Source organism: Cetorhinus maximus, chromosome 24, assembly GCF_964194155.1.
Source record: "Cetorhinus maximus chromosome 24, sCetMax3.hap1.1, whole genome shotgun sequence".
In the NCBI taxonomy this organism is placed as follows: domain Eukaryota; kingdom Metazoa; phylum Chordata; class Chondrichthyes; order Lamniformes; family Cetorhinidae; genus Cetorhinus; species Cetorhinus maximus.
In genome coordinates, this window is record NC_135902.1 from 6,214,646 (window position 1) to 6,240,831 (window position 26,186).

At 42.0% G+C, this 26,186-nt stretch overlaps 1 protein-coding gene across 1 annotated transcript in view; it reads right to left on the reverse strand.

Annotated features, from left to right (window-relative positions):
- tbcd (tubulin folding cofactor D) overlaps nucleotides 1-26,186 on the reverse strand; it is a 270,699-nt gene that overhangs the window by 112,843 nt on the left and 131,670 nt on the right. Inside the window, exons 14-17 of the mRNA XM_078570695.1 lie at nucleotides 25,773-25,929; nucleotides 5,684-5,741; nucleotides 2,754-2,783; nucleotides 1,495-1,580 (exon numbers count right to left, since the gene is read on the reverse strand). Coding sequence (XP_078426821.1) covers nucleotides 1,495-1,580; nucleotides 2,754-2,783; nucleotides 5,684-5,741; nucleotides 25,773-25,929 — 331 coding nt within the window. The remainder of the gene's footprint in view (nucleotides 1-1,494; nucleotides 1,581-2,753; nucleotides 2,784-5,683; nucleotides 5,742-25,772; nucleotides 25,930-26,186) is intronic.

Consider the following 26,186-nt stretch of genomic DNA (forward strand, 5'->3'; position numbering starts at 1 on the left):
TTGGCATTTCAGTTCAACGAATCAACAAAGAATCATAAGAGGACAGGGATTTGGATTTTTTTTCTCCTACATTTATTCAACAGCAGGTTCATTTTTACTGTATGCTTAGGAAGACACTCCTGCATCAAATGGCATGTAATAATCAAAGGCATGGCTCCTGTGTAAATGAATTCAGCTTAATGTCAACACCAGAGTTCTTAGCCATTTCAGCAATGTTTACAGAGGCAGCTTTTGAATTTTTGCATATCTCCCATTGCTTTGCTTATTATAAATATTTAATGTACGTTGGCAAATCGGCTTAGCGAAAATCAGGTTAAAAAGAAATGGTGTTGAATTCTACCATTTTTCAAGTTATACAGTGCACAAGTTAAGTCAATATACTTTGTTCAGATGCAGTGCAATAAAGTATTTCTTCTTTTTATTTTTTTATAATCCCACACCCTATTTTATCCCTTCCTCTCTAAGGGATACCACTCCATAGATATTAACAGTCTTCCAGTGCCTCAATCTGCTGACCATTCTTCATACTGAACGTTAACACAGGAGGCATGCATGAAATTCAAAAGACTGTTCTCACTCAATGCTTTGTTCTGCATCCAATTCTCTTATAATTTAACTGACAGGATCTGATGCAAATAATGGACACCACAAGGTCAAAGTGTTCCATTTCTCAGCATTGATGAACACTGCAATTCAATTCAATTCAAGCACGACAATAATAATAAAAACACAAGTAGCAGTCCTTCAATGGGTCACTGCATATGCTGAGTTAGTTGGTCTCAGCTGGAAGAGTGGGGACTACAAGTGGTATATAAGAGTACAGCTGATGGAATGCAAAGCAGTTCCTTGGGTTATAGAGGAAAAAGAAATCACAATTTAATACCTCCTGCACATGGGCTGTGTACACAGACAAAACTGACTACAGTGAGATGTCCCCCACACAAATAATCTGCCAATTCTCAATGCACATGAAGGTCGGCCATTTAGGGGAGGTACTGGGTGCTATCAGTAGATATGGAACCAAAGCTCATCATAGAATAGTGTAGCACAGTAGGAGGCCATTTGATCACCAGATCTATGTTGGCTCTTTCAAAAGACAACCCCAGTTCGCCCCACTCTCCCGCTTTCCCTTGATATTTATGAAATCTTTTTCTTTCTAGTATTTATCCAATTCCCCTTTTGAAGGTTACTACTGAATCTGTGTCGACTATCCTATCAGGCAGTGTATTCCAAATAACTATTCACTGTGTAAAAACAATTCATCATGTTGCCTTTGGTTCTTTTGCCAATCATCTTAAATCTATGTCCTCTGATTATCAACCCATCAGCCATTGGAACAGTTTTTTTTATTTACTCATTACTTACTACATTCAGCAAGAAGGGGAATTCTAAATCCTAAATAAGAATTCCTCTGTGTTTAATACGTACTGTTGTCAAAATTCTATATATTACTGGCAGCACATAGTAGGAAGTTCATAAGCCTTGAGGAGTTACCTAATATTCAGAAAACATTTGGTCCGATTTCCAACAGCAAAATAGTCAGCTGCGGTGAGTATCTCAATTCCATGTGGAAATGTACCCTGCAAAAGATGTTACTAAAAACAATTATCCTGTTTCATTCAGGAAATGATCTGAAATTCAATAAAAGATGCAGGTTAACAGTTATAATACCCTTTATAAAAGTTTTCAAATAAATATACAGTACTCTTTGAAATTAGTTTTATTTTAATTTCACTACTGCAAACCAATCTCTTTATTACCATGAATTGCAGTATGAAAACACGGGCATACATGGCGTAGCTCTTTTTCAAGGATATGGAAAACAAACTGTGCGTAATCTCAATGTGTAATACCTCCAAATAAATGCAACTTAGATTACCAAACGTATATTACCATTGTTTTTTTCCTTCTGGAGTTTTCTACCCCTCTCCAAGAGATCTGGGATTTTCAAATCCTTAGTCATAAAACATATTCAGAGAAGAAAGGGAAAAAGTCTACGAGGTAGTGAGAGATAGAAATAGTACTGTAGACTGTAGTGAAAGGATATTAAAAGATTGATGGGTTCAGGGACACCAGGCGAACATGAAAACTGAAATATGATGGATCTGTGCTACCGATGTGACCACTGTTCAAGTTAAACCTCTACATAAATGAAAATATCATTCACTTATTAGACCTCAACCCTTTGAAATGAGGCCGCAGTAGAAGTTTCATGAGGAAGTAAAACAAACACAAAACCTTAATACAAAAGCAAAATATTGCAGGTGCTGGAAATTGAAATAAAAACAAAAAAAATGCTGGAAATACGCAGCAGGTCAGGCAACATGTGGAAAGAGAAATGGAGCGAATATTTCAGGTCAATGACCTCTTGTCAGAACTCTGGCCAGGACCCCACCAGTGGAGTCATCATTTACCAATAAGGAGGTCGGTATCCCTAAACTCACTTGAAGCACTGGTCGGCAAAGATACGCTGGAGCCCAATTGAGCATCATGGAGCAAACAGGCAGTCCATGTCATGGCTCCAGCCCACGTTTGTTTAGTAAGGGATGATCACAGAGACATGGCGTAACTGAGTCTTCAGCATTGGCCATTTTCCAGCAGGGCCCTCCAAGGAATTTTCTAAGTTTCTAATTTGACAAATGGAGCTCCAAACTCCTCAAAAATCTTACTTTATACCTTGAAATACATCTAACACATTTACCAATTGTTTACAATATTTAAACTATATATGGCATATATATGTGAAAACATACCTGTCTTCCGACGTTCTCCTGGAAAGCAGCCTGCCATCAAAAGTATTAGAAAAACAATGCATCAAATAAGTCAGAACGGACATTAGTTTAATACTGGAAATATACACATCAGCACTTTACAAACAGAATTATACTTTATTTCAAGATAACATACTGAACAACAATAAGTCTATCAAGTTGAAGAATCTTGCGAATAAACTAGTCCAATCAATAGACTTGGGGAGAACAAATGAGCAAATCTTTTCATCACAAACAGAAGCTGCAATAAATTTCAGATCGCCTAGGCTTTCCTCACCTGTACCACCTGATCTGACTTGTCTGGAATAGGAGAACGTATGGAGGGATGCCAGGTAGGTCAGACATCTATGGGTTCTCTATGCCCATTTATTGGTACTACATCTGCAGATGGAGGTGGAGGGGGAAAATATCTCTCTTTGACAGGTTCTTAATGCTGTTGGAGTCTCTTATTCCTAAGGAAGCTATAGGGTAGCAGCTCTGCTGTTGAAATATGTGAATTCTAAACTAACCATAATGTTGGATGCTTTCTCAGAAACAATCATGCTTTTAATAGCACTGCATGGAATAAAACATACCAACAAGAATAACTGCTGCTTGTGCTGCACCCTTCAAATTGCAACCACTCACTTGTTCAGGCCCTAGCAAACCTACTTATCAAAGAGCATGGGCAACTGTCTTCACAAGGCCTGGGTTAACAGAGATGCATATGCTGTTCTGTGCTATCTGATGTAAGGTCGCCTGCAGTTACCATTTATCATAGAGCTGGCACAAGCAGTGACAGCGGTGATGAGCTCTGGCCTGAAATCTGGGTGCATTACTTCTGGATATGCTGCAATCCTGATTGAAGAGGATGACACCATGGTGCAGCTCACAGAAAGTAAACACTAATGCACCATCTTTGCAACTTTAGAAGCCCTCAAACAGAAGGCTGGTCTGGGCTGCTCTACTACATGCATCTTCCATTTCCATGTGCTAATCTTGTGACAGTATAAAACTTATAGTATTTAAATTTTGCTTTGAAAAACATGGGAAACTATGTTTTCAGAAAACATCAGTGTAGTATCATATTAAGTATCCCCTTTCTTATTGGCCTATATTACATAACTGACGTGAAGAATTAAAAATGTAAAGCAGTTCACACTGCGTTGGCAAGCAAAACATTCAAACTTATAAGTACACCTTTGCCTAAGATTAGTCTAATTCCATTCAGAAGTTTCTAGAATATTAATGGTCTAAACCAAATTAGTTATAATTCAGGCTCATGAGTAAGTGTACCCCCATTTGCCTTCTCCTGCAGAGCAAGCTTTTGCCTTGCATTTCCATGTGGTATTAGTCTCCACATATTGTCCTTATGCTTATCAAAGCACAGAGAAAATAAGGAGGAATAAAGTTGTTTCATATTTGTTCATATTTCATTCAGCTGTACACAGCATTGGCATTTATTTGAGCTTGTCTGTAAAACTTATTATATTTTCTTCCCTTTTATTTACCGCATCACCTTTCTTCCTCTTCTACCATTTCCTCCTTGGTTCTCTCACTTCCTCCACTCCATCATTGTTACATTCAGTGTTCCTCGTGTTCACTCAAAATGTCTGCCTATCTATTGGTTTCCTACCTTCATAATCATCTACTGAATCCTGCTCTCGCAGGCAGAGTTTTGGAATGCCACAGGGAGGTAAAACTGGCACAGCCTTCCCTCCCATGTAAAATCAGTCTATTCTTAATATATAATCAACAGGGTGATAAATTGCACAGTTTCATATTTTCCTGTATTTGGAGTCAAAATCCTATTATATCCAGGAATCCCCACAGGGGTAGAAACATTGAAACTGAGAACCAGGCCATTTGATAAAATAAATTGCAACACCTATTGCATGATGTATAATTAAACTCATGTGCAGACAGATACACATATACTTGTAATAATTTAAAAGTGGAACAGGTGCTCAATTTGGCTATGATTCATGCTTTCTCAAGCATTAGCAAAAGCAACCTGGGCAATCAGAAGAAAGAATCATGAATTAGGAAATGAGTTTCATTAAGGTGGAGCTGAAACTACAACAGGCACCAGTGGATTAACAAGATAAACTTGACCTGCAATATTGTACCAGAAGAAAAAAAAGAGTACAAAATGAAATCTACATTTCAGGAGTTTTATTGAATTTGACAAGCAAGACGACTAAATATTTGCTATAGTACAGAAATAACATTTGGAAAGACTCAAACAAACCTTTTGCTTTCTACTTATCAGTAAATTCTCCACTCCTCTTTTATTAGGCAGTTATAGAATGCCACAATAAGTCACTTGACAGTATTGTGTGGCAAAGTTGCTCTAATTTGTAAAAGATGTGCCCATATGAAATTTTCTTGGGTGCTGTGTTAACTAACCCATTTGAAGTAACTGAAGTCTGCTTCTTGTAGAACAGCTGAGCTTACACTACATAAGGGAAGATAAGCCAGTTTGAAACATGTGAACTGAGCGGGGAGATCTGCTTAGAACGTCTACCATGAACATACCATTAGATCTGATTAGAAATCAGCCATAATCAGTTGTTTTCTACAACATTACTTAGCTTTAAAATTATTTCAAATGGCTTAGGTTCTTCTAAATGACCTGCTCCAGAAACCAACTGGCATACGATTTGACACAGTGTATTTTCTGAATGGGGAGATGCCTTCAACTTTATGTAACTCAAATTATAGCTTTGTCCATAAAGCCTTTGAAAACTATTCAATGTCATCTTACTACAATGTAGCCAATTATGTTCCACATTGTAGACCAACATGAGATTGTATTAAAATACAATAAAATGAAATATAATGAGAGAATATAGATCATAGTCACCCTTTATTAACTGCAGGTAATATCATTTATCTATGCCACTCTAACACAGTTTATGCTAAATACTCACCGAGGCAGCCCTTCGGCAGTTAACATTCCGGTCAAATACTGCTGTTATTACCAAGGAACTAAAGAAGAGAAATTTTTTAAAAAGTGAATTAGATGATGCCTTTACATATAGACCACCCCTGTTTTTTATAGTTAGGGAACAATTACTTCCAGGAACGACATACATCTAGCAACAAGATTATATTTTAATGAAAAATAAGGTTTTCCACCAGTGTACAGTTCTTTTAAAATACACATAAAACCATATGGAAAAAACAGCACACCTTGGGAATAATATCTTCTAATCAGAAGGATGTATAACTGAATATCACAAAATTCAAGCTGTTTCTGCACAAGGTTTTCATCCCCTTTTTAAAGAAACTCACTGCATAGATCCTGACCTCAAGAATGAGTCAAACCACTAGCATAAATTTCAAACAATCTCTCAAAAGTCAGGCTAATTTCCAACATTCATACAAAAGCAAAATACAGCGGATGCTGGAAATCTGAAATAAAAACGGAAAATGCTGGAAATACTCAGCAGGCGAGGCAACATCTGTGAAGAAAGAATCAAAGTTAACTTTTCAGGTTGGTGGTCTTTCATCAAAACTGGAAAAAGTTACAGATATGACAGGTTTTAAGCAAGTATAAAGGCAGGGGTGTGAGGGTGGGGGATGGGGTCAGGGGCAGGGGAGAACATGGGAAGGTCTGATAAACTGAAAAGCAGGAGAGATTAAATGACAAAAGAGATGATGGGGTTATGCAGAATGAAATGGTAATGGGACAAATAAAGAAACAAAATGGGAATTCGGTTAGTGCGGTGCTCAATGATGCCAATGACATGGGTTCAATCTCGATATCAGCTTGCCTCCTTGCCTTGCCCCCCCCATACTTGATGCAGAGGTGCCCCTCAAGCTATAGAGCCATTTGTCTCTCTCTAACAGAGAGAGATGCCATTGGTCCCTCGTGGACTATGGCTAATTACCAATTACCAAGGAATCAAAAGATGGGTCGACAGGAGGTATAAATGGGAAAGACAGAATCATCACCAACTGCTGCCGTCCAAAAAAAAAAGCAAGGCAGAAGTTATGATCGGAAATTGTTGAACTCCACATTGAATACAATAGCTGTAAAACGGCTAATAGAAAGATGAGGTGCTGTTCCTCAAGTTTACATTGAATTCCATTGGAAGGATATAGAAGGCCAAGGACAAAGCAGCTAGGGAGTGGGCAGAGAATTAAAATAATAGCCGTCCAGAAGCTTAGAATCATGCTTGCTGACAGAATGGACATGTTCTGCAAAGCAATCACCCAATCAGCATTTGGTCTCCCTAATGCAGAGCAGACCACATCATGAGCAGCGAATACAGATTACTAAATTGACAGAAGTACAAGTAAAAACTGGTATTTTACCTAAAATTAGTGATTGGGATCTTGCATGGTGAGGAGAGAGAAGTGAAAAGGGCAGTTAATGCATCTCCTGTGCTTTGTCATGAAGCTATTAATGTATATAATATTACTGGAAATGTTTTTCTTTTAAAATAGAGGTTTAGTCTGTGGGTGTGTCTTAATTGGATTAAAGCCAGCTAGTCTGGGTGCTTTGATGTGTCCTAGTTTTGAGATGTAAGAGTGGTAGAGTGTATTTGCATTTTTTGAATAGACCATTCATGAAGTGGGGTGAAATCTGGCACCTAGCTAGCAGAGACCAAGCAATATGTTTATATTACTAATAAAATTGGTGCTATGAAAGGGTTTTTATTGTTAGAAGAGGTGAAATTCAAAAAGGCTGGCGATACAATGAGAATGCGATACATTCAATGAGATGTGCTGGATATAACCGATGGCAGTTTTGTGTGTGCAGGGCAGAGGCAAAGTAAGATCAAAGCAGCTGTAAGCTTCCAACTATCTCCACAGGAACCAAAGTGAAAACTTCATTTTGAATTTGTAAGGTGAAAATGCTTTGCCTGGTGTCTGGTTAAACCTACGGGTTCTGTTGCCTTAATGGAGATTAGTTTGGGAATTTGGTAAAAGTCATGATAGTAGTAATTTGTAGCCATGTGTACATATTTAACTTGTGTAAATTAATAAATGTCTCATGTATTTTGACATAAAACCTCTCGAGAGCTGGTGGTCTGATTCCCGAATTTAGAGTTGCATCTCAAACATACCACTTAAATATATAGGTTAGGACAGTTGTTTAAAGCTTCCCTCTGGGATTTTTAAATAACTCAGTTTTACTATCTGCTGAGTCATAACAGCTTGCATGGGAATGGGAGGGAGTCTGGGGTTTACTGAGGAGTGAATCAGAGGGTCACAGAGGGAATGGTCCCTTCAGAATGCTGAAAGGGGAGGGGAGGGGGAAGATGTGTCGATGTGTTTGACCAGAAAAGTGAGAGAAACAGAACGGACCCGGTCATGGGCCTTGTCATCCAAAATCGGAGGAATCTTCAGTTGAGGAGAAAGGAAGATATATCAGAAAGACTGACATGGGATGTGGTATTGTCAGAATAGAGGCCACAAGATGGAGAAACTGGGAATAAGTATAGTCGAAGCAGCTGTGGGAGTCAGTGAGCTTATGATGAATGTTAGTTGATAAATCTATCCCCAAAAATGGAGACAAAAAGGTCAAGGAGGAGAATGGAAGAGTCAGAGGTAGACCAAGTAATGGTGCTGAAAGGGTGGGAATTTGAAACAAAGTTGATGAAATTTCCCAGTTTACGGAGAAAGGGGAAGCGACACCAATATAGTCATCAATGTACCCAAAGAAAATGAGGGAGGAGACTAGAGTGGACTGGAACAAAGAATGCTCCACATCTCCCATGAAAAAGCAGGCATAGCTAGGACCAATATGAGTTCCCACAACAAAACCATTTTAATTCCCATTGCTAATTTCCCTTGAGAAGGTGGTGGTGAGCCACCTTCTTGAACCACTGCAGTTCATGTAGTGTAGGCACACCAAAGTGGTGTTAAGGAGGCAGTTCCAGGAATTTAATTCAGCAATACAGCCATTACAGTTCTAGGTCAGGATGGTGCGTGACTTAAACAGGATCTTGCAGGTGTGATATCCCCATGGACCAGCTGCCCTTGTCCTTCTCCGCTGCTACTGTGACCGAAGGGTGGAAGGAGTAAATGTTTAAGATGGATGGGGTGCCGATCAAGCAGGCTGATTTGTCTTAGATGGTGTCCAGCTTCTCGAGTGCTGTTGGAGCTGCACTCATCCAGGGAAGTGCAGAGTATTCCATCACATTCCTGAATTATGCCTTATAGATGACGGACTGGCTTTGAGGAGTCAGGAGGTGCATTAATTGTCACAGAATTCCCAGCCTCTGACCTGTTCTTATAGCCACAATATTTGTGTGGCTGGTCCAGTTCAGTTTCTGGTCAATGGTCACACTCAGGATGTTGATGGTAGGGGATTCAGTGATGGTAATGTAGTTGAATTTCAATGGGAGATTGTTAGATTCTCTCTTGTGGAGATGGTCATTGTCTGGCACTTAAGTGGCAAATAGCATTGGTGCCACATTTCAGCCTAAGCCCAAGATCTTGAAAGACTGGAAATCCACGATAAACTGGAAATTGCTGAAGTGATATAGGATGCCAAAAGAGTTGCAGATGTAGATGGAAAGGGACTGGACAAGGCTAGACAACTAGAGCCAAGTAAAGAAGAAATCAGTTCTCTGAGCACTAACAAGCAGAAATGATGGGTTTACCAGGGCAATCCTGCATAGGAATCTTGGGAAGTAGATAGAACAGGCTGTGTGGGGTTGGAGGGCTGAAGATAAGGCCTCTTCCTCTCTCACTGTTCAAGGCCCCAAACACTCCTTCCAGGTGAAATATCGATTTTCTTGCACTTCCGTCAATTTAGTATAATGTATTCGCTAATTACGATGCCATCTCCTTTACATTTGGGGAGACTAAACACAGATCGAGTGATTGCTTTGTGGAATACCTCTGTTCAGTCCACAAGCATGACCCCAAGCTTCTCATTGCCCATTATGTTAATTCTCCACTTCACTCCCACTCTGACGTCACTGTCCTTGGCTTCCTACACTCTTCCAAAGATGCTTAGATCAAAAACCCTGCCCCCATTGTTTTTCGGACAACTGGTAATGATAATTTTGTCTTTGCCATTTACACCACCTCTAGACATAACTTTTGCTTCTTTATTTGTCCCATTATCATCTCATTTTGCCTAACACCATCATCTCTTTTGTTACTTAATCTCTCTTGCCTTCCATCCTATCACAGCCTTCTCTTTGGTTCTTTCCCCTGCCCCCATCCATGCCCACCCAGCACCATTCCATGCCACTTTACTTGCTTAAAACCTGTTGCAGACCTAACTTCTTCCAGTTCTGAAAAAAGGTCATCAAGCAGAAAAGTTAAGTGTTTCTCTCTCCACAGATGCTGCCACACAAATGGAGCATTTTCAGCATTGTCTGGTCTGATTATTAATATTTACATGTCACAAAACATTTCTATTGTGGAGTATGATATACAAGTGATTGTAACAAATGTTTATTTCTGTGGATCGGCTATGCCAGCATTATTGCCCATCCCTAATTGCCCTTAGGAGCTGGTGGTGGTGGTGGTGAGCTGCTTTCTTGAACCGCTGCAGTCCATGTGGTGTAGATACACCCATAATGCTGTTAGAGGAGGAGTTCCAGGACTTTGACCCACCGACAGTGAAGGAACGGCGATACATTTCCAAGTCAGGATGGTGAGTGGCTTGGAGGGAAACTTCCAGGTGGTAGTGTTCCCATCTATCTGCTGCCCTTGTCCTTCTAGATGGTAGTGGTCGTGGGTTTGGAAGGTGCCGAGTAAGGAGTCTTGGTAAGTTCCTGCAGTGCATCTTATAAATGGTACACACTGCTGCCACTGTGCGTTGGTGGTGGAGGAAGTGAATATTTGTGGATGAGGTGCCAATCAAGTAGGCTGTTTTGTCTTGGTTGGTGTCAAACTTCTTGTGTTGTTGGAGCTGCACTCACCCAGGCAAGTGGAGAGTATTCTATCACATTCCTGACTAGTGCCTTGTAGATGGTGGACAGGCTTTGCGGAGTCAGGAGGTGAGTTACTTACTGCAGGTGCTGGTGCAATGACAGAGAGACGCGCGTGTCTCTAATAATGTGAAGATTTACCTCAGCATGCAATTCACTCTATGAGACCATCATTGCTGTACTCACCTCTCCTGTGTTTGCTGATCTCGGCACCCACCTGACTTCTGTATTATCGGATACTGGCATAATGACATTGGGTTGGCAGCCCGACGTCGCCATGCTGGACTTTACACAAGCGCAGGAGAGGCAGTGTATTCGATTTGTGATAAGATTCACCTCATGGTTAAGGACGGTTGTGGATACTAGACATGTTGTCAAGATTGCTAGCAGCTTGCTTATTCTTTGATTTATCCTTATAAACTGCTATGAAACTACATTGGATCTAACTATGTAATGGTTAGGGTTAGGGTTTCCATCAAAACAGTATCAGTATCCACAAAGATAATTGAGGTGCAAGGCTTTTTAGATGAATACTGTGACAACAGTTTAATTTTAAGGACCTTTCTGGCACCAAAGATCACAACGTTGGTTAATAACCCAAAAACTCTGTCATAAGCTTTGTTGCCAAACTGGTTATAAAACGATGAACTCAGCAGTGGGCTGGTTGGCTTGGAGGCAGTCTACAGAATTTATCCACACGAAACAATGGGTAGTCTTCAGCTGCTGTCAATTTTGCCTAATCCCGTGGTTCTCAACTGTTTCAGCCCAAACCCAACAAAAAAATTTTAAAGCCTCTTGCACCATCCCATATGTAAATAATAAAGATTCAGGGTGTGCTGTGCTTGAATCTTGGGAGGGGCCATCTCAGCACTTTTGACAAACTGAAAAAAGGAATGGCCACAACTGCCAGACCTCCATTTTTGAGGGGAAATCCCTCTACTTGGCAGCCTGTGGCTGCAGCTACAGCCATGTAGGTATGCCAGCTGTGTGGGGAGGGGAGTGGGGGTGCTCACATTAATCCTGGCTCAGTCCATAGCACCCTCGCCTTTGAATCAGAGGGTTGTGGGTTCATGTCCCATTCCTGGAAAACCAAGAACTGTGATTGTACTCGAAAGAAGTTGCAATCTGTGACTGTTGGTAACTCGAAAGAGTTTCCCCAGTCTGCTGCCAGAAATTCCAGTCAATCTCTGATCATTGTCCTTAATCGGCCTTTATGTTAGCAAGCTACAAGCCAACTGCGTGCAGATAGCTGTCACACCCCACAAGCTGCCTCCTTAAAAATGGCCAGGTGGTGGAAAGGTGCCATCAAACTGGTACACTGGCTGGTGTTGGGAAATTCCAGGGCTGCCCACCTCTGCTCCCCCACCTCCGGCTGGCTTCTAAAATTCTGCCTGTTAACTCTGCTTCTCTCTCCCCGCAGATATTACCTAACCTGCTTAGTATTTTCGGCTGTTTTGTTTTTCTTCAGTTTTTAATTTCAGATCTGCGGCATCTGCAGCATTTTGATTACGGATAAATGAAAGCTTTATTTGCTTCCTTTCAACTTCTGATGACCCAGCTTCTGTTATTAACTAGTTGGCACTGTAAATGGCTCCATCTTCTCAGGCCCTGGGCCCCTTACTTTCAAATCTGTCATCATCACTCCAACACCTCAAAAAATACACTTTCTTTCTCTTGATCCTCGAAATATATATCCAATATCTGGAGAAATGTATGAAAAGAGCATCTTCTCCATGGCCCAAAGGCTTTCAAGTAGGACAAGCTTAACATTGCACTAAAAGATCGCCTCAATGTTACACTGTCTCTTTACTTGGTTTCAAATGAAATTTGATATTTCAGAGAAACATTTGGTTCTTCTTTGGTGATGCAGCAACATGTTTTAACTTGTCATCAGGGTTGCAGTACTTGTTCAGCAACAGGTGAACAGGTATAATAGCTGTACTTTTTTCTGCATTTCTGAAACACCAACCGTAGCTTTTCATTTCACCACTTGATTCTCTTTATTTTCTGGGAAGCCTATCAATTACAAATAAGGAATATGAAATATCAGGTTGTTGATCTGGGTGTAAAGCTATGAAGAAATATTTGAGTATGGCCCGTAGCTGTAGAATGTTGAATTTCCAACTCGAGTGTCAAAAGTTCAACTGACAAGGAAACACCCATTTCCATTCAACCTGGTCTTGAGAGTTCCTGGCCATGCAGCTAAAATGACAACTGTACTATAGCAGTAGACAAAGTGGGCCAAAGTGGGCTGTAGCAGGGCATCTGTTGGACTTCCATTGCATGTTCAGTTTTTATATTTTTCGATGGCAAGTTACTGAAAGTCACAGCAAGGGAACAAGTAACCTAAGACCTGAGTGAACAGGGCACGTGACTGTGCACCTACTTAATCAGATTGAAGGATTGTGAAATCAACAGTACAAGGACTGAGAAGGGAGTGTAAATTAGCCAAATCAGGTACAGAAGGAGAAAGAAAGACTGAATTAAGAGAGGGCATAATAAAACAGAAAGGAAAAGTTTTTTTAAAAATGCTAATTTTTAATTTCATTGTTTTAAAATTACTAACAATTAAAACATGAAGAAATTAGACTCCAGTTTTCAATGCCAGAAAGGTTGATTATCACTAATTAACACTTATTAGCTAGCCAGCATTTATTGGCCTTCCTTAATTGCCCTTGAGAAGGTGGTGGTGAGCTGCCTTCTTGGACTGCTGCAGTCCATGTGGTGTAGACACACCCATAGTGCTGTTAGGAAGGGAATTCCAGGATTTTGGCCTAGCGACAGTGAAGAAACAGCGATATAGTTCCAAGTCAGAATGGTGTGCAGCTTGGAGGGGAACTTGCAGGTGGCGGCGTTCCCATGCATCTGTGACCCTTGTCCTTCAAGGTGGCAGAGGTTGCAGGTTTGGAAGGTGCTGCTGAAGGAGCGTTGGTGGGTTGATGCAGTGCACCTTGCAGGTAGTACACACTGCTGCCACTGTGGATTGGTGGTGGAGGGAGTGAATGTTTAAGATGGTGGATGGGGTGCCAATCAAGTGGGCTGCTTTGTCCTGGATGGTGTCAAGCTCTTGATTGTTGTTGGAGCTGCATTCATCCAGGCAAGTGGAGAGTATTCCATCACACTCCTGACTTGTGCCTTGTAGATGGCGGACAGGCTTTGGAGAGTCAGGAGGCGAGTTACTCATCACAGAATTCCTAGCTTCTCACCTGCTCTTGTCGCCACAGTATTTATATGACTAGTCCAGTTCAGTTTCTGGTCAGTAGTAACCCCCAGGATATTGATAGTGGGGGAATCAGCAATGGTAATGCAATTGATCGTCAAGGGGAGATGGTTAGGTTGCCTCTTGTTGGAGATGGTCATTGCCTGGCACTTGTGTGGCACAAATGCTACTTGCCCAAACTTGAATGTTGTCCAGGTCTTGCCACAAATGGACACAGGTTGCTTCAGTATCTGAGGAGTCACAAGTGGCGCTGAACATTGTGCAGTCATCAGTAAATAGCCCCACTTCTAACCTTATAATAGACGGAAGGTCATTGATAAAGCAGCTGGAGATGGTTGGGCCTAGGACACTACCCTGAGGAACTCTTGTGAAGATGAAATTCAAACCTCTTTCAAAAATCTTCAGAGAAGAGTCTGAGGAAGAGTCATACAGACTCAAAACGTTAACTCCATTTCTCTCTCCACAGATGCTGCCAGATCTGAATTTCTCCAGCATTTTCAGTTTTTATTTGTTGCTCATCCCTAATTTCCTTTGAGAAAATGTGCTAATCAACTTCTAAATTATTATCTTGAAAGCTAAAAATCAAATCAACATATTTAAAACATCAGTTGAATTCCTTATTTTATGCCCAAAATAGAACCTATCAAAATGGCACCTGTAAAATTTTCCAAGGAAGTAGTTCTTAATGTTCTAAATGTAGAAAGATATATAGCTCAAAGCGACGTAGCCAATTTCCTTATTCTGTACATATCCAATCTTGCCTTCCAGCCAGCTATCTCTGCCTTAGTCTTAATTCTTAGTTGGATACACACCCTGTTTTCTTCTAACCACAAATAACCCCAGGGTAGACGAAACTGCCTAAGTCCGCACGCACTGTGCATTTTGCGTCACAATGCAAAACCAGTATTTTTACTTAAGTGACAAAATCAATGCCTTGCCCAGTAGATTACTGGTCCACTGGCTTTATATTCATCACTCACTGTTGTCTAAAAAATGAATGCAATGTGCCACTAAATGAACTTAATGAAATCTAGAAGGCATTGAGCATGCAGCTGACAGGCTTATGGTTCAAAACCATTTTGTGCTAATTTGGTTTACCCCACCACAGGGAAAATAAAATTTAAAGTGTGTTTTTTTTTAAAGAGTTAGATTATAATTGTAGATATCTGAACAAAAAGGTAAAGCAATTAAAAATAGAGCTAAAGATACATTCCCCCCAGCACCCTCTAGAAGGCGGTCCACAAGATAATGGGCATCAGTGGCACCCAGCCCTGCCGAGGCAATCCTGGGATGATAATTTGCTGCCTTATGCACTTTCTCATTTACTCCTCCCCTCAGAGATTCAGAGGAAGGGTACTGCACAGAAGGAGGCTATTCGGTCCATCAGTACAATCACTTGACCTAACGTTTGCAGCCACCAACTCAGATACAGGAATGGCATGAACATGAAAGGCAAGTTTAGAGTCAGGGTCTACAAGTGGTGGGGTTGAGCAGGCTACAGACAGCACAGGGGGATAGATCAGTTCATGTGCAAACTCCCTGGAGGACAACATCACAGATGAGTTCTTCTGCAGTGGACTCAGGTGAGGATCTCTTTGGGGCACACTATAAGGAAACACTGATGCACATTAAGATGCTTTGTGCAGTGGCAGGCCTGACACTGGCTTGGGGCATGGAAGAGTCTGGCTTGACTGTGTCAGATGGGATCACGCAGAGGTTGAAGCCATCCTTTTCACAATGTTAGTGGTGGAGGTCTCCATGGAGCACTACCAGGCCAATCCATAATGACGCGTCTGCCAGCTGCTTTCTCAGCTTTCATTAAAGCACAGGCAGAGGCCTCCCAAAGTATCGGTGCTGCAATGGAAGTTCAGAAGAGGTCATGAAATTCTGCCTGCTGCCATCCAGGCAAAGACAGTTGCCATTGTGGATGTTGATTTCAGTGCTCGACAGGACATGCAGACTCTCGCAGCAATCCAGCTATCTGTGCAACAGCAGATTACAAGGATTGCTGAAGAGCCGCCCTGTGGGAGAGACAGTGGCACCATGCAGCACAAACTTGCTGTCCTTTCTCAGAAATGACAGCATTCATACATCCATCACTGCCACTGCCCTTTCTATTGCCTCTCGCCCAGCCAGCCAGCGCAAACTGCAGCCATCTGTGCTGAGATGTTGCATTCCTGAACCCAGGATTGCTCGAGGGCATCCTGAAAGGGCACCTGCAGTTTCACCCAGTAAAAGTTAGCAATCTTCTGCCAGCCATGCTTCAGCCGCTAGTAACACTGTGGAGGAGCACTAAACCAAGCAAGGGCACCCACAGGGCAGGCACTAAAAGGATACACAAGGGCGATTAGATTTTTTTCATATTATTGATATATTGCTGGGTAAGGTTGTTATGTGAAGGATTTTGTTGTTATCCCTTATTAAGTGGTGTTAGCCAAGGGGGTGTTTTCATGAGGAGTCTGAAATGGATGTACTCTAATGGTATGGTGGGTCCACAATGGGGTGGGGAAGTTTCTTTCAACAGAAGCAAGCCTCACAATACGATTCCACTCGCTCCATCCAGTTGCATACAATGGATATGGTCTCCTCTCTTCCTCCTCCTCTTAAAGATGGCCTCTGGGTCTCTTGTGGTAGTGACTAGGCCATCATAATTGCTAGGTTGTGCAGGACGCAGCACAACTCCACAAATATGAAGACCCTCTAGCGCACATACTGCTGAGATCATCTGAGTACCCTGAGCAGCGAAACCTTTGTTTTATGGCACCGATGGCTCACTGTATGATGTTGTGGGTGGCTTCATGGTTTTCATTGAAGGTCCTCTTACATCGCTTTGTGGGATGGTTAGAAGGGAGTCACGAGCCATGTGTAGCAGCCACCCTGAGGCGTGTCGTGGAGGCCTGAATACAGTGGGAATCATTGGCTATTGCAAGATAAAATCATCATGGGTGCTGCCAGGATAGTGGTTAGTAACTGATATGAATTTTTTGGTGTGGTTGCACATCAACAGAGTAGCAGCCCTTGTGATATCACTCCCCATGGGCATGGGGAGCTCTCAGAGCCTTGCGCCTGTAGTTGATGGTGCAATGATGCCCACTATCCTGGTCTCCACTCCTCAGGAAGCAGCGGATGAGTTCCCATATCCTCCTGTAGAGCACCTCTGTCACCTGATGCTCCTTGCACTGGGACTGGCTGATGTCACCTGGTCTTGCCTGGAAGGCTCCTGCGGCAGAGTGATCTTCACATTACTGAGAGGGCCGATTCTCCTGGTTTGAGGCATCTGGTTATTGTGAAGGAGATGGAACAACTCTGTCACTACCTCCTTTGTGAAGCGAAGCTTCCTGAGGCACTGTCCTGGCTCACTACAATGTAGGAGTGGTGCTTCTGGAAGACTCTTTCAGAGTCGGGACTTCTTAGGGGAGCCGTCCTTCTCTCCCTTCTCTGCCTCCTCGTCTGCATGTCCTGCTCAAGTTATAGAGCAAGTGGCACTTCAAATTCTGCTCCCATAACTAAACAAGTCAATGTAATTTTCTTCCTTTCTGTGGTCAGAAAGTAATCTCCAAATTACTTCAGCAGCTCATTTCAACAACTTTGTCTGAGCACAAGCAAGTCAAAAGCACCTCAGCTGCAACTTGCTGAATTGTCCTTTACATAGGATCAGAAAAGGCCCTATCTTGCCTCCCTCTTACTTTTTGTTTCAGGTGTTACGATCTCCATAGAGACCGACAACTTTTAAGAAGGTTTGTGAATTTCCCAGTGACCAACGCAAGGGACCATGACAGGATTTCACATTTTAAGACATTTACTGCAACAAAAAAATAAAAATCAACATGAGCTAAACATTACTTAGGCAAAACTGGAGACAAGGTATCCCCCATTAACTTCCTCACACAACAGAAAACCTAACACCATGTTTACACATTGTACCAAACATTCAGCAGAAATGTAGTATTGTGTATAAAGTTCCTAGCTCCTCTTGGCTTTAACAGGGCATCTTCTCCCTGCCGCACCAGGGTGAATCTTCCTATGTCCTCTTAAGCAAAATCTCCTTCATTCAATCTTTGGAGCATAATTTAATGGACTTCCAGTAGCAAGCTGCCCTCTGACAGCTCTGCTACAGTTGTACAAGGCAATAGTGAGACCACACCTAGAGCAATGTGTACAGTTTTGGTTTCCTTATTGAAGTAAGGGTATAATATGAGTTAAATGCAGTTCAGAGAAGGTTCACTCGACTGATGCTGGGGTGGGGGGAGGGGGGTTAACTTATGAGGAAAGGTTGGACAGGCTGGGACCGTGTCCATTGGAGTTCAGAAGAATGAGAGGTGACCTTATTAAAACATAAGATTCTGAGGGGATTTGACAGGGTGGATGCTGAAATGATGCTTCCCCTTATGGGACAGATGAGATCTAGGGGTCACAGTGTAAAAATAAAGGATCTCCCATTTAAGACGGAGATGAGGAGAATTTCTTTTCTCTCAGAGGTAGTGTGTCTTTGGAATTCTCTTCCCCAGAGAGCAGTGGAAGCAGGATCATTGAATATTTTTAAGGCCGAGGTCGATAGATTCTTGACTAACAAGGGAGTCAAAGGTTACCGGGCGTAGGCAGGAATGTAGAGTTGAGGCCACAATTAGGTCACCATGATCTTGTTGAATGGCAGACCAAGCTCAAGGGGCCAAAGGGCATAAACCTGCTCCTAATTTGTATACTCGTATGATTTCTTGGTCTTTAATTCTCCAAAAGTCTTGTTTTTTCGAACTGAGAATCTATCCTCACCAGTACTCTTCTTGTGATTAACCATAAAACAGTCCTTTTCTTCTCATTGTCATAGTGGCACCTGTAATGGATCTTCTTCCCCTAATCTATTTGTCTGGCCGACTGAGTCTGTAGGCAGCAAGACCAGCTGCCTCTTCCTTTGTGTCCAGAGGTTAAAATTTGCTTTCAATAAGTTTTGACCTGCGCCCTTGTCCCCATGACAACAAGGCCACGTGGGCTTGCCTCTGGGCAGATTTCGTTGGAGAGGGGCATGTGACCTCCTAAGTTCCCCATTTTACCTTGAATTGAAGGAGACAGTTTAAAACATAACAGCCTTATAATGTCCAGCAGTCATAATACAGGAGTGAATTAGGAACACGCTGCCTGCATATCTATTAACCAATTTTGGCATCCTGGCATCGCATCAATTGATCGACATCACGACATACAGACTCAGCAACTTCAGGCACACACAGGGGACAGACCTGTTGAGTTAAACCACATGGGCTGTGGCCAGTCGCACCTGACGTGACACAAATCTTCAGGTTGGCCTTTGTAGTGCCTCTAGGAATTAATTTTGCACCCAATGTATTGAATATTTACCTGGGTATTCCTGCTTTTTCAACACATGAAAGCTATATGGGAAAAAAACAGGTGCTGGAAATTCACTGTTTCACTGCAAAACTACTTCTTGAACATGGTCTTCTCTGGATGCGATCTTACTAGTCTGGGTAGTTGCTTGGGTTTCTAGACTAAAACTTTTTCTTTTACTTTACCATCAGATTGGTCCCTTTGTCCTTCCTGGGCCACACATTATCTACAGACTGGATTCCAGGCCTCCACCCATGCGACTGGGAAGCATGTAACTTAAATCTGAGCTTAACTCACCCTTAAATTTTTCTTCCCACATTGGGCTGTTACCTACTCTCCACTTAGAACCTCCCTGCTTCCTACAGCAGAGATAAGAATCAGCACTTCAACTGCATGAAGTGTCCAACTTGCACTCCCCAGCACCTGCTTTTATCATACCACTGCCCTACCTCAACTGTTTTGTACTGGCACGTTGCCGGATGGAAAATTATGATTCTGCTGACAACTCTAGCAATAATATCCAGGAGTAATGACATGCCAGTTAACGAGTTACGAATCTAACCATCAATATATTCTGCACTGTTTCTGAAACTGCCCCCCTGCATGAAACTTACTTGCTACCTAATGCCAGGATCAATTTGCAGCCTGGAAACCAAACACATCTGTATCTCAGTTGGGGACTCTGTATTCCTGCCAATTCTACTATTTGTACTGTGGATGATTTCAAAAGTAATTTTCACTTTCAGCGCACTACTTTAATCTAAAACATTCATATTTTCTTGATAACTCATTTCAATGTAGTTTTCTGCTCAGGAGTTATAATGTGCTTCTTTGCAAGACTGCATTAAGGCATTATTCAAAGAGAAGTAGCTAACTACCCTCTGAAAATTCACGCCCAAAGAAGGCTGTCAAACATGTTCAGCTTGACAATGAAGTAAAGTTGCCCACAGTGTGGAATGAAGTTTCATCATTTTTAAACAGCCCTGGGCAACAACAATCCACACATCAAAAGAAAAATCCGGCAGGCAAATTTACCTCTGTGATCAAGTGCAATAATTACTCCAGCAGTCGCTTAAGAATTGTAGAAAGTCAAGGCCAATTTAAGCCATGGATCGGCAATTAAAAGACAGTATCTCTTTTACTACCATGACAAATCACAAGTGAAATGATATGTAGCTCTGTCTTGTCCCCTGTGGATTACAACCATTGCCAAGTGCCTGAACAGGCAGCTGTCAAGACAAGTGACAATAATCAGTTCAAATTTTCAATTATATATACACACACTCAGGAGGCACCATCTTCGCATATCAAATGCCTAATGAAAGCAGGCCAGCTGCATGCAAACAGGGGGACAAATGAGTCAGAACAACAGCCAAGGAGGTTTTACTCACAGAAGCACCTTTTCTATTCCCTGTCATTCTGCTCTCACCCTTTCCCCAGCCTCCCAGAACCACGATAGGGTTCCTTGCCCTCACCTTCCACCTCATTAACCTCCACATGCAACGAAGCATTTCCCACCATCATCAATCAGCACAATGCCACCACCAAAGATACCTTCCCTTCATCTCTCCTTTCAGAACTCCGAAAGAACTGTTCCCTCCAAGACACCATTATTCACTCTTTAATCACCCCCAACATGGACTCTCCTTCCCACTGCACCTTCCTGTGCAAGTGCTGAAAATACAACATCTGCTGCCTTCCTACACTCTAGGGCCAAATATTCCTTCCAGGTGAAACAACAATTTACTCATATTTTATAATATTTAGCATACTGTACAATCTGGTCTCTATATTAAGAACAAACACAGATTGAGTGATCATTTTGCTGAAGACCTCTATTCAGTCCGAAAGCTAGATCCTGAGATTCCAATCGCATGCTCTGGTTTATATAGGGTATACAGCACAGAAATGGGCCATTCAGTCCAACCAGTCCATGCCAATGTTTAGTCTCCACTTGAGCTTCCTCCCATCTTTTCTCATCTAAATCTAACATGGGAACCATCTATTTCCTTCCTTTCTTCCTCTTTCCACTTTTCCCATGTTACAAGGGGTTGCCACAATGCCAGGATTTTTGGATTTGGCAGGCAGTTTTGCAATCAGACGTCCTCCTTGCCGCTAACCCTTCCCATTTATCCCGGCTGGGGACTGGCATCGTGCTCGGTCATAATCATCTATTTCCTTCACCCTCATATGCTTGTCTGGTTTTACCTTAAATGCATCTATATTATTCGCTGTGGTGCCGAGTTCCATATTCTCACCACTAATTCACTTCATAGTATAAAACCTGAATATTAATGATAAGAGAGGCATGTTGCTGAAGTTTTTTGTCTTGCCCTCATCAGGACAAATGCAAGAATGCCAAATTTTAAATGATCACTGCAATTTTTATACAACAGGAGACAAAGTGCTAACTGGTTGGCAAGTTGACTCTGGCCATGGAGAAAGCAATGGGGAACCATTGGCTCCCCAAGCTTCCTGGTAATTCAGTAAAATGCACAAGGCTTGGACATATTCCTTTGGTTTGCAGAGAATGGATCCCTGCGTTTGAATGTATGTCATTCTAGCAAGTTTAAATGAGCCACGTTATGACCTCAACCGATTATCTTAGATTGATTGTGAGCAAGGGTGAGGGGTGAGGGGGGGCTGCAAGCAGGAGAGAGCCGGGAAGGGAAGTTGTGAGCCAGAGAGAGCCAGAGAGGGAGGTTGCGAGCCGGAGAGAGCTGCGGAGGGAAGGTGCGAGCGGGAGAAAGTCAGGGAAGGAAGATGCAAGCAGGAGAGAGCCGGTGGGGGGGGAAGATGCGAGCAGGAGAGAGCCAGGGAAGGAAGCTGCAAGCAGGAGAGAGCCGGGGAGGGAAGCTGCAAGTACGAGAGAGTCAGGGAGGGAAGCTGCGAGCAGGAGAAAGTCAGGGAGGGAAGATGCAAGTAGGAGAGAGTCAGTGAGGGAAGGTGCAAGCAGGAGAGAGTCAGTGAGGGAAGCTGCGAGCAGGAGAGAGCCGGTGGGGGGGAAGGTGTGAGCAGGAGAGAGCCGGGGAGGGAGCCTGCTAGCCAGAGAGAGCCGGTGGGGGGGGAAGGTGCGAGCAGGAGAGAGCCACTTTGGAAAAACTATCCATTACTCCCACTTTTTGCTTCATTTGAAGCCACCGAACAATCCATTCTGCGACTCGTCCCCTGACTCCACATTCTCTGACCTTATTCATTAGTCTACTATGGGGCACCTTATCGAAGGCCTTCTGAAAATCCAGAAAAGTAACATTTACTGCATTACCATTGTCTAACCTCTCTGCTCCATTCCATTCCATGTGTGCTCTGCCTGAAGGCAGGTCCTTGGCTCACTACCTGCTTATCCTGAGTCAATTTCCTTGCCAGCTGTCAGTGATGGTTTGCCATTGCCTTCCACTCTAAGGGGCAGCACGAGGAGGCAGGTCCCAAGTCGATCTCAGTCGGAACAAGAATCGAACACACACTGTTGGCGCTATAATGAACCACATGCTGCCACCTAACCATCTAACCCGCCCCATACTCTCTTTGTTACCTCCTTAAAAAATTCAATAAGGTTGTTCAAACAAGATTTTCCCTTTTTGCCATTTTAATTTGCATTTTTAATTCTCAGCTCTATTCTGATCTTCGGCTCTTACAATGTTCTAATGAAGCTAATCAGAAGCTCGAGAAACACAATACTTGCTTTTCAATTAGATACTTTACAGCCTCCCAGGCAGAACACCATGTCCAACTATTTGAGCTCACAAGCATAGCCCCCAGTTTTTTCCACACAACTGATGCTGGTAATGGTTCTGCCTATGCCATTAACAACTCTTCTCACCCCATTTTTTGTTTCTTGACTTGTCCCATTCTCTCTCTCTCTCTCTCTGCTTGTAGCTACTCCTACCAGGAGATCTGCTGTCATGGTATGTCACATTCGTCTGTCTTACGCCATCCTCACATATCCACGTGGTTCGTTTGCAACCTGATCTGTGATGTTAGTTATCCAACTATGGCTAGATTGGCCCCTCTTTTTGCTGCCCTCCATTTTGCCTTCTAGCAGAGAGGACAAATTGTCCATTGTCCCATTACCCCTAACTTTTTTCCCTTGCAACATCATCCATCTTGTAATTTAATCACTCCTGTCTTTCTTTCTATCACAGAGCTTCCACCTTTATTTTGTGCTCCCCTTCATCCCCCTTCTTGCTTAAAACCTGTTACATTTCTAACTTTTACCAGTTCTGACGGGTCATGGACAGTTGTGCCAGCCGTGGTTCAGCTGATAGCACTGAGTCGGACAGTTGTGGATTCAAATCCCACTTCCAGGACTTGAGCACAAAAATTTAGACTGTCACTCCCAGGGCATGACTGAGGGAATGCTGCACTGTCAGAGGTGCTATCTTTCAGATGAGATGTTAAACTGAGGTTCCGTCTGCTCTCTGGTGGACATAAAATATCCCATGTTGCTATTTCTAAGAAGAGCAGGGTTGTTAGACCCAGTGTCCTAGCCAATATTTCTCTCTCAATCAACATCACAAAGAAAACTACCTGGTCATTATAACATTGCCGTTTGTGTGCATTGCTGTGCACAAATTGACTGCCACATGGGGCAGTGACTGCACTTCAAAAGTACTTCACTGGTTGTAAAGCCCTTCAGGACATCCTGAGGTCATGAAAGGTGCGATATTAACTCAAGTTCTTTCTTCCCCCATTTTCTTTGTAATATTAATTCTGGTTTTCTGTCCACAGATACTGGAGTATGAGAGTATTTCCAGCATTTTCTGTTTTTATTTTATTGTAGCACCTTTACTATTCGAACCCAGTTGTTCAACTGATAGACAACACCTGAGTGGTCTACTTTAATAAGTTTTGCCTTGTTAGACCAGGATTGTAAATATACATTAAAAACTTGGAAAATTTGCATATTTCAGTGGGCACTGAGTGATCTTTGTGCACCACTGTCTCAGATGTACATGCTGCAAGGTGACTGCTTTCCATGAAGATCAGCCTCCACATCATTCACTCCCTGATTCCTGTGCATTGCATTCATGACTGGCAGTGGCAATTTGCCTATGGCACAAGAGCAAAATAATGATGTTGTGATTTTAAATACTTAGGTCTTCAAGGACAGTATTAATGTTTTGCCACCTTCTGCTTGGTTGAAGCAGAAATCTTCCAGCTTCCAATGACTGATACTAAGGCTTCAGAGAATTGAATCAACTAAACATCTAAAACTCAGACTAAAATTCAGCATCTAACTATGTCAGAGTTGGAACCTGGCTGCTTATTAACTTTCATGCACAAACTATAAAAGCATTCAATTCACATCTGAGGGAGACCTAATCCAAAATCTCGTTTGGTAAAATAATCTTCATATACATAAATCAACTTGTTTTCAGTGTTAAGCCTACCTTAAGACAGGCTTTTTTTTGTTTCATTTGCAAAACATTCCAAGTTGAAAACTAAACTACTGCAGAACTTTCCAAGTAAATATTGAAGTAAGGACATCCACAATATATGCAAATACCAACTGAACATCCAAAATTCACACCATCATTCAACTTCTGACCATGCCATGACTGGACTCCAATAAAAGCATTATGTTTTTTTCAGTCAATGCCTTAAGGAGCAACGAAAAGCTGGCAGAGAAAACAGTAAGAAATATAAACCAGACAGAAACATTGAAATATAACATTCAGCTAGTTGTTACACTTGGTTTGACACCGGCTGTCAACCTCTAAGAGCTGGAATGAGAGTTATTCCACCTATGAGCAGTAAGGGTCTATCATGAAATGTTTTTGAGCAATCAATATGATTTTGAGGGCCTGGAATCTCAGCATAAAACTGCCCAGAATTACTCCGAGGACTTCAGGCTAATTGGCATGAGAAAGGAAAAAGCAGTGGCATTATGGGCACACTTTAAACTGCAGCAAAGACATGTGTTAGCCACAAGGTAAAGGAACCTTTATGCTACATCTGGTCCTGCTGTTCTTGATGTCCAAAATTGAGATTTTTTTCATCCTCCATCACTAACAACCCTGAAGTTGACATGTACAATCACAATGTTTTAACGTTTCTGGTGTCAGTTACGGACACAAAAACTGATGCAACAAAACATGTCTAAAAATCTCTCCACTGCAAGACAACAACTCTGCTGAAACATCCAGTAGATCCATTATCATAAGGCTGTATGGTTTTGAATGGTATAGGGATATTTATTTGTCCTGCAAACCAATTAAAGAATTCCAAAGACATCAACAAGTTTAGAACTCAGTTACAGTAGGATAGTACAATTACATGACACTGTCTAAAATAATCAAAATATCTGAAACCACTTTCAGGCTTTGATCTTAATTTTAGAGTGACTAGAATTTATATGTTAAACTTCTCAGCCTTCACTTCAAATAGAAACTTTCAAGTTATCCTGTAGTGTCTCAGAGTAACATTGCAATATAAATGCAAATAGTTGTACTTTTATACATGGTCCAAGTCCCACAAAAGTGGGCAGAGATTGCTCAGCCTCATTTCACTTAGAGGTCATCTGAAAAGATAAGGAGCATGACCACAAGATACTCTTACCTTGCTATCTGATTAACAAATGGTTTCATTTCTTGAGGATCATATGCACGAGCAAAAGCCCAGCAGACATAGCAAGCTGCATCTCTCACGTTTGAGCCCACACTACAAGCACCACGCTTCTCATCAAAAGTCAACGCTTTGAGGATTACAGGTACAACTGTGAAAGAGAAGAGAAAGCAAAGAAAAAATGTTAGCTCTAAAATTTGTTGCCAAGTTTATGAATCAATTTCCATGGTTCTAAGAAGCGTCCATTGCATTCCTTCATTAACTTAGGATATTTCCGTCTGGTATATTTCTTGGCATTATCTCCAGTATCTTTTCATTGCTCCTTGAAGCATTTTCTTGGCTCCACACTGTGGTGCAGCTCCTTGGGGAACGCTAGGTGGGAAATCATATTTGCATATCTATCTGACA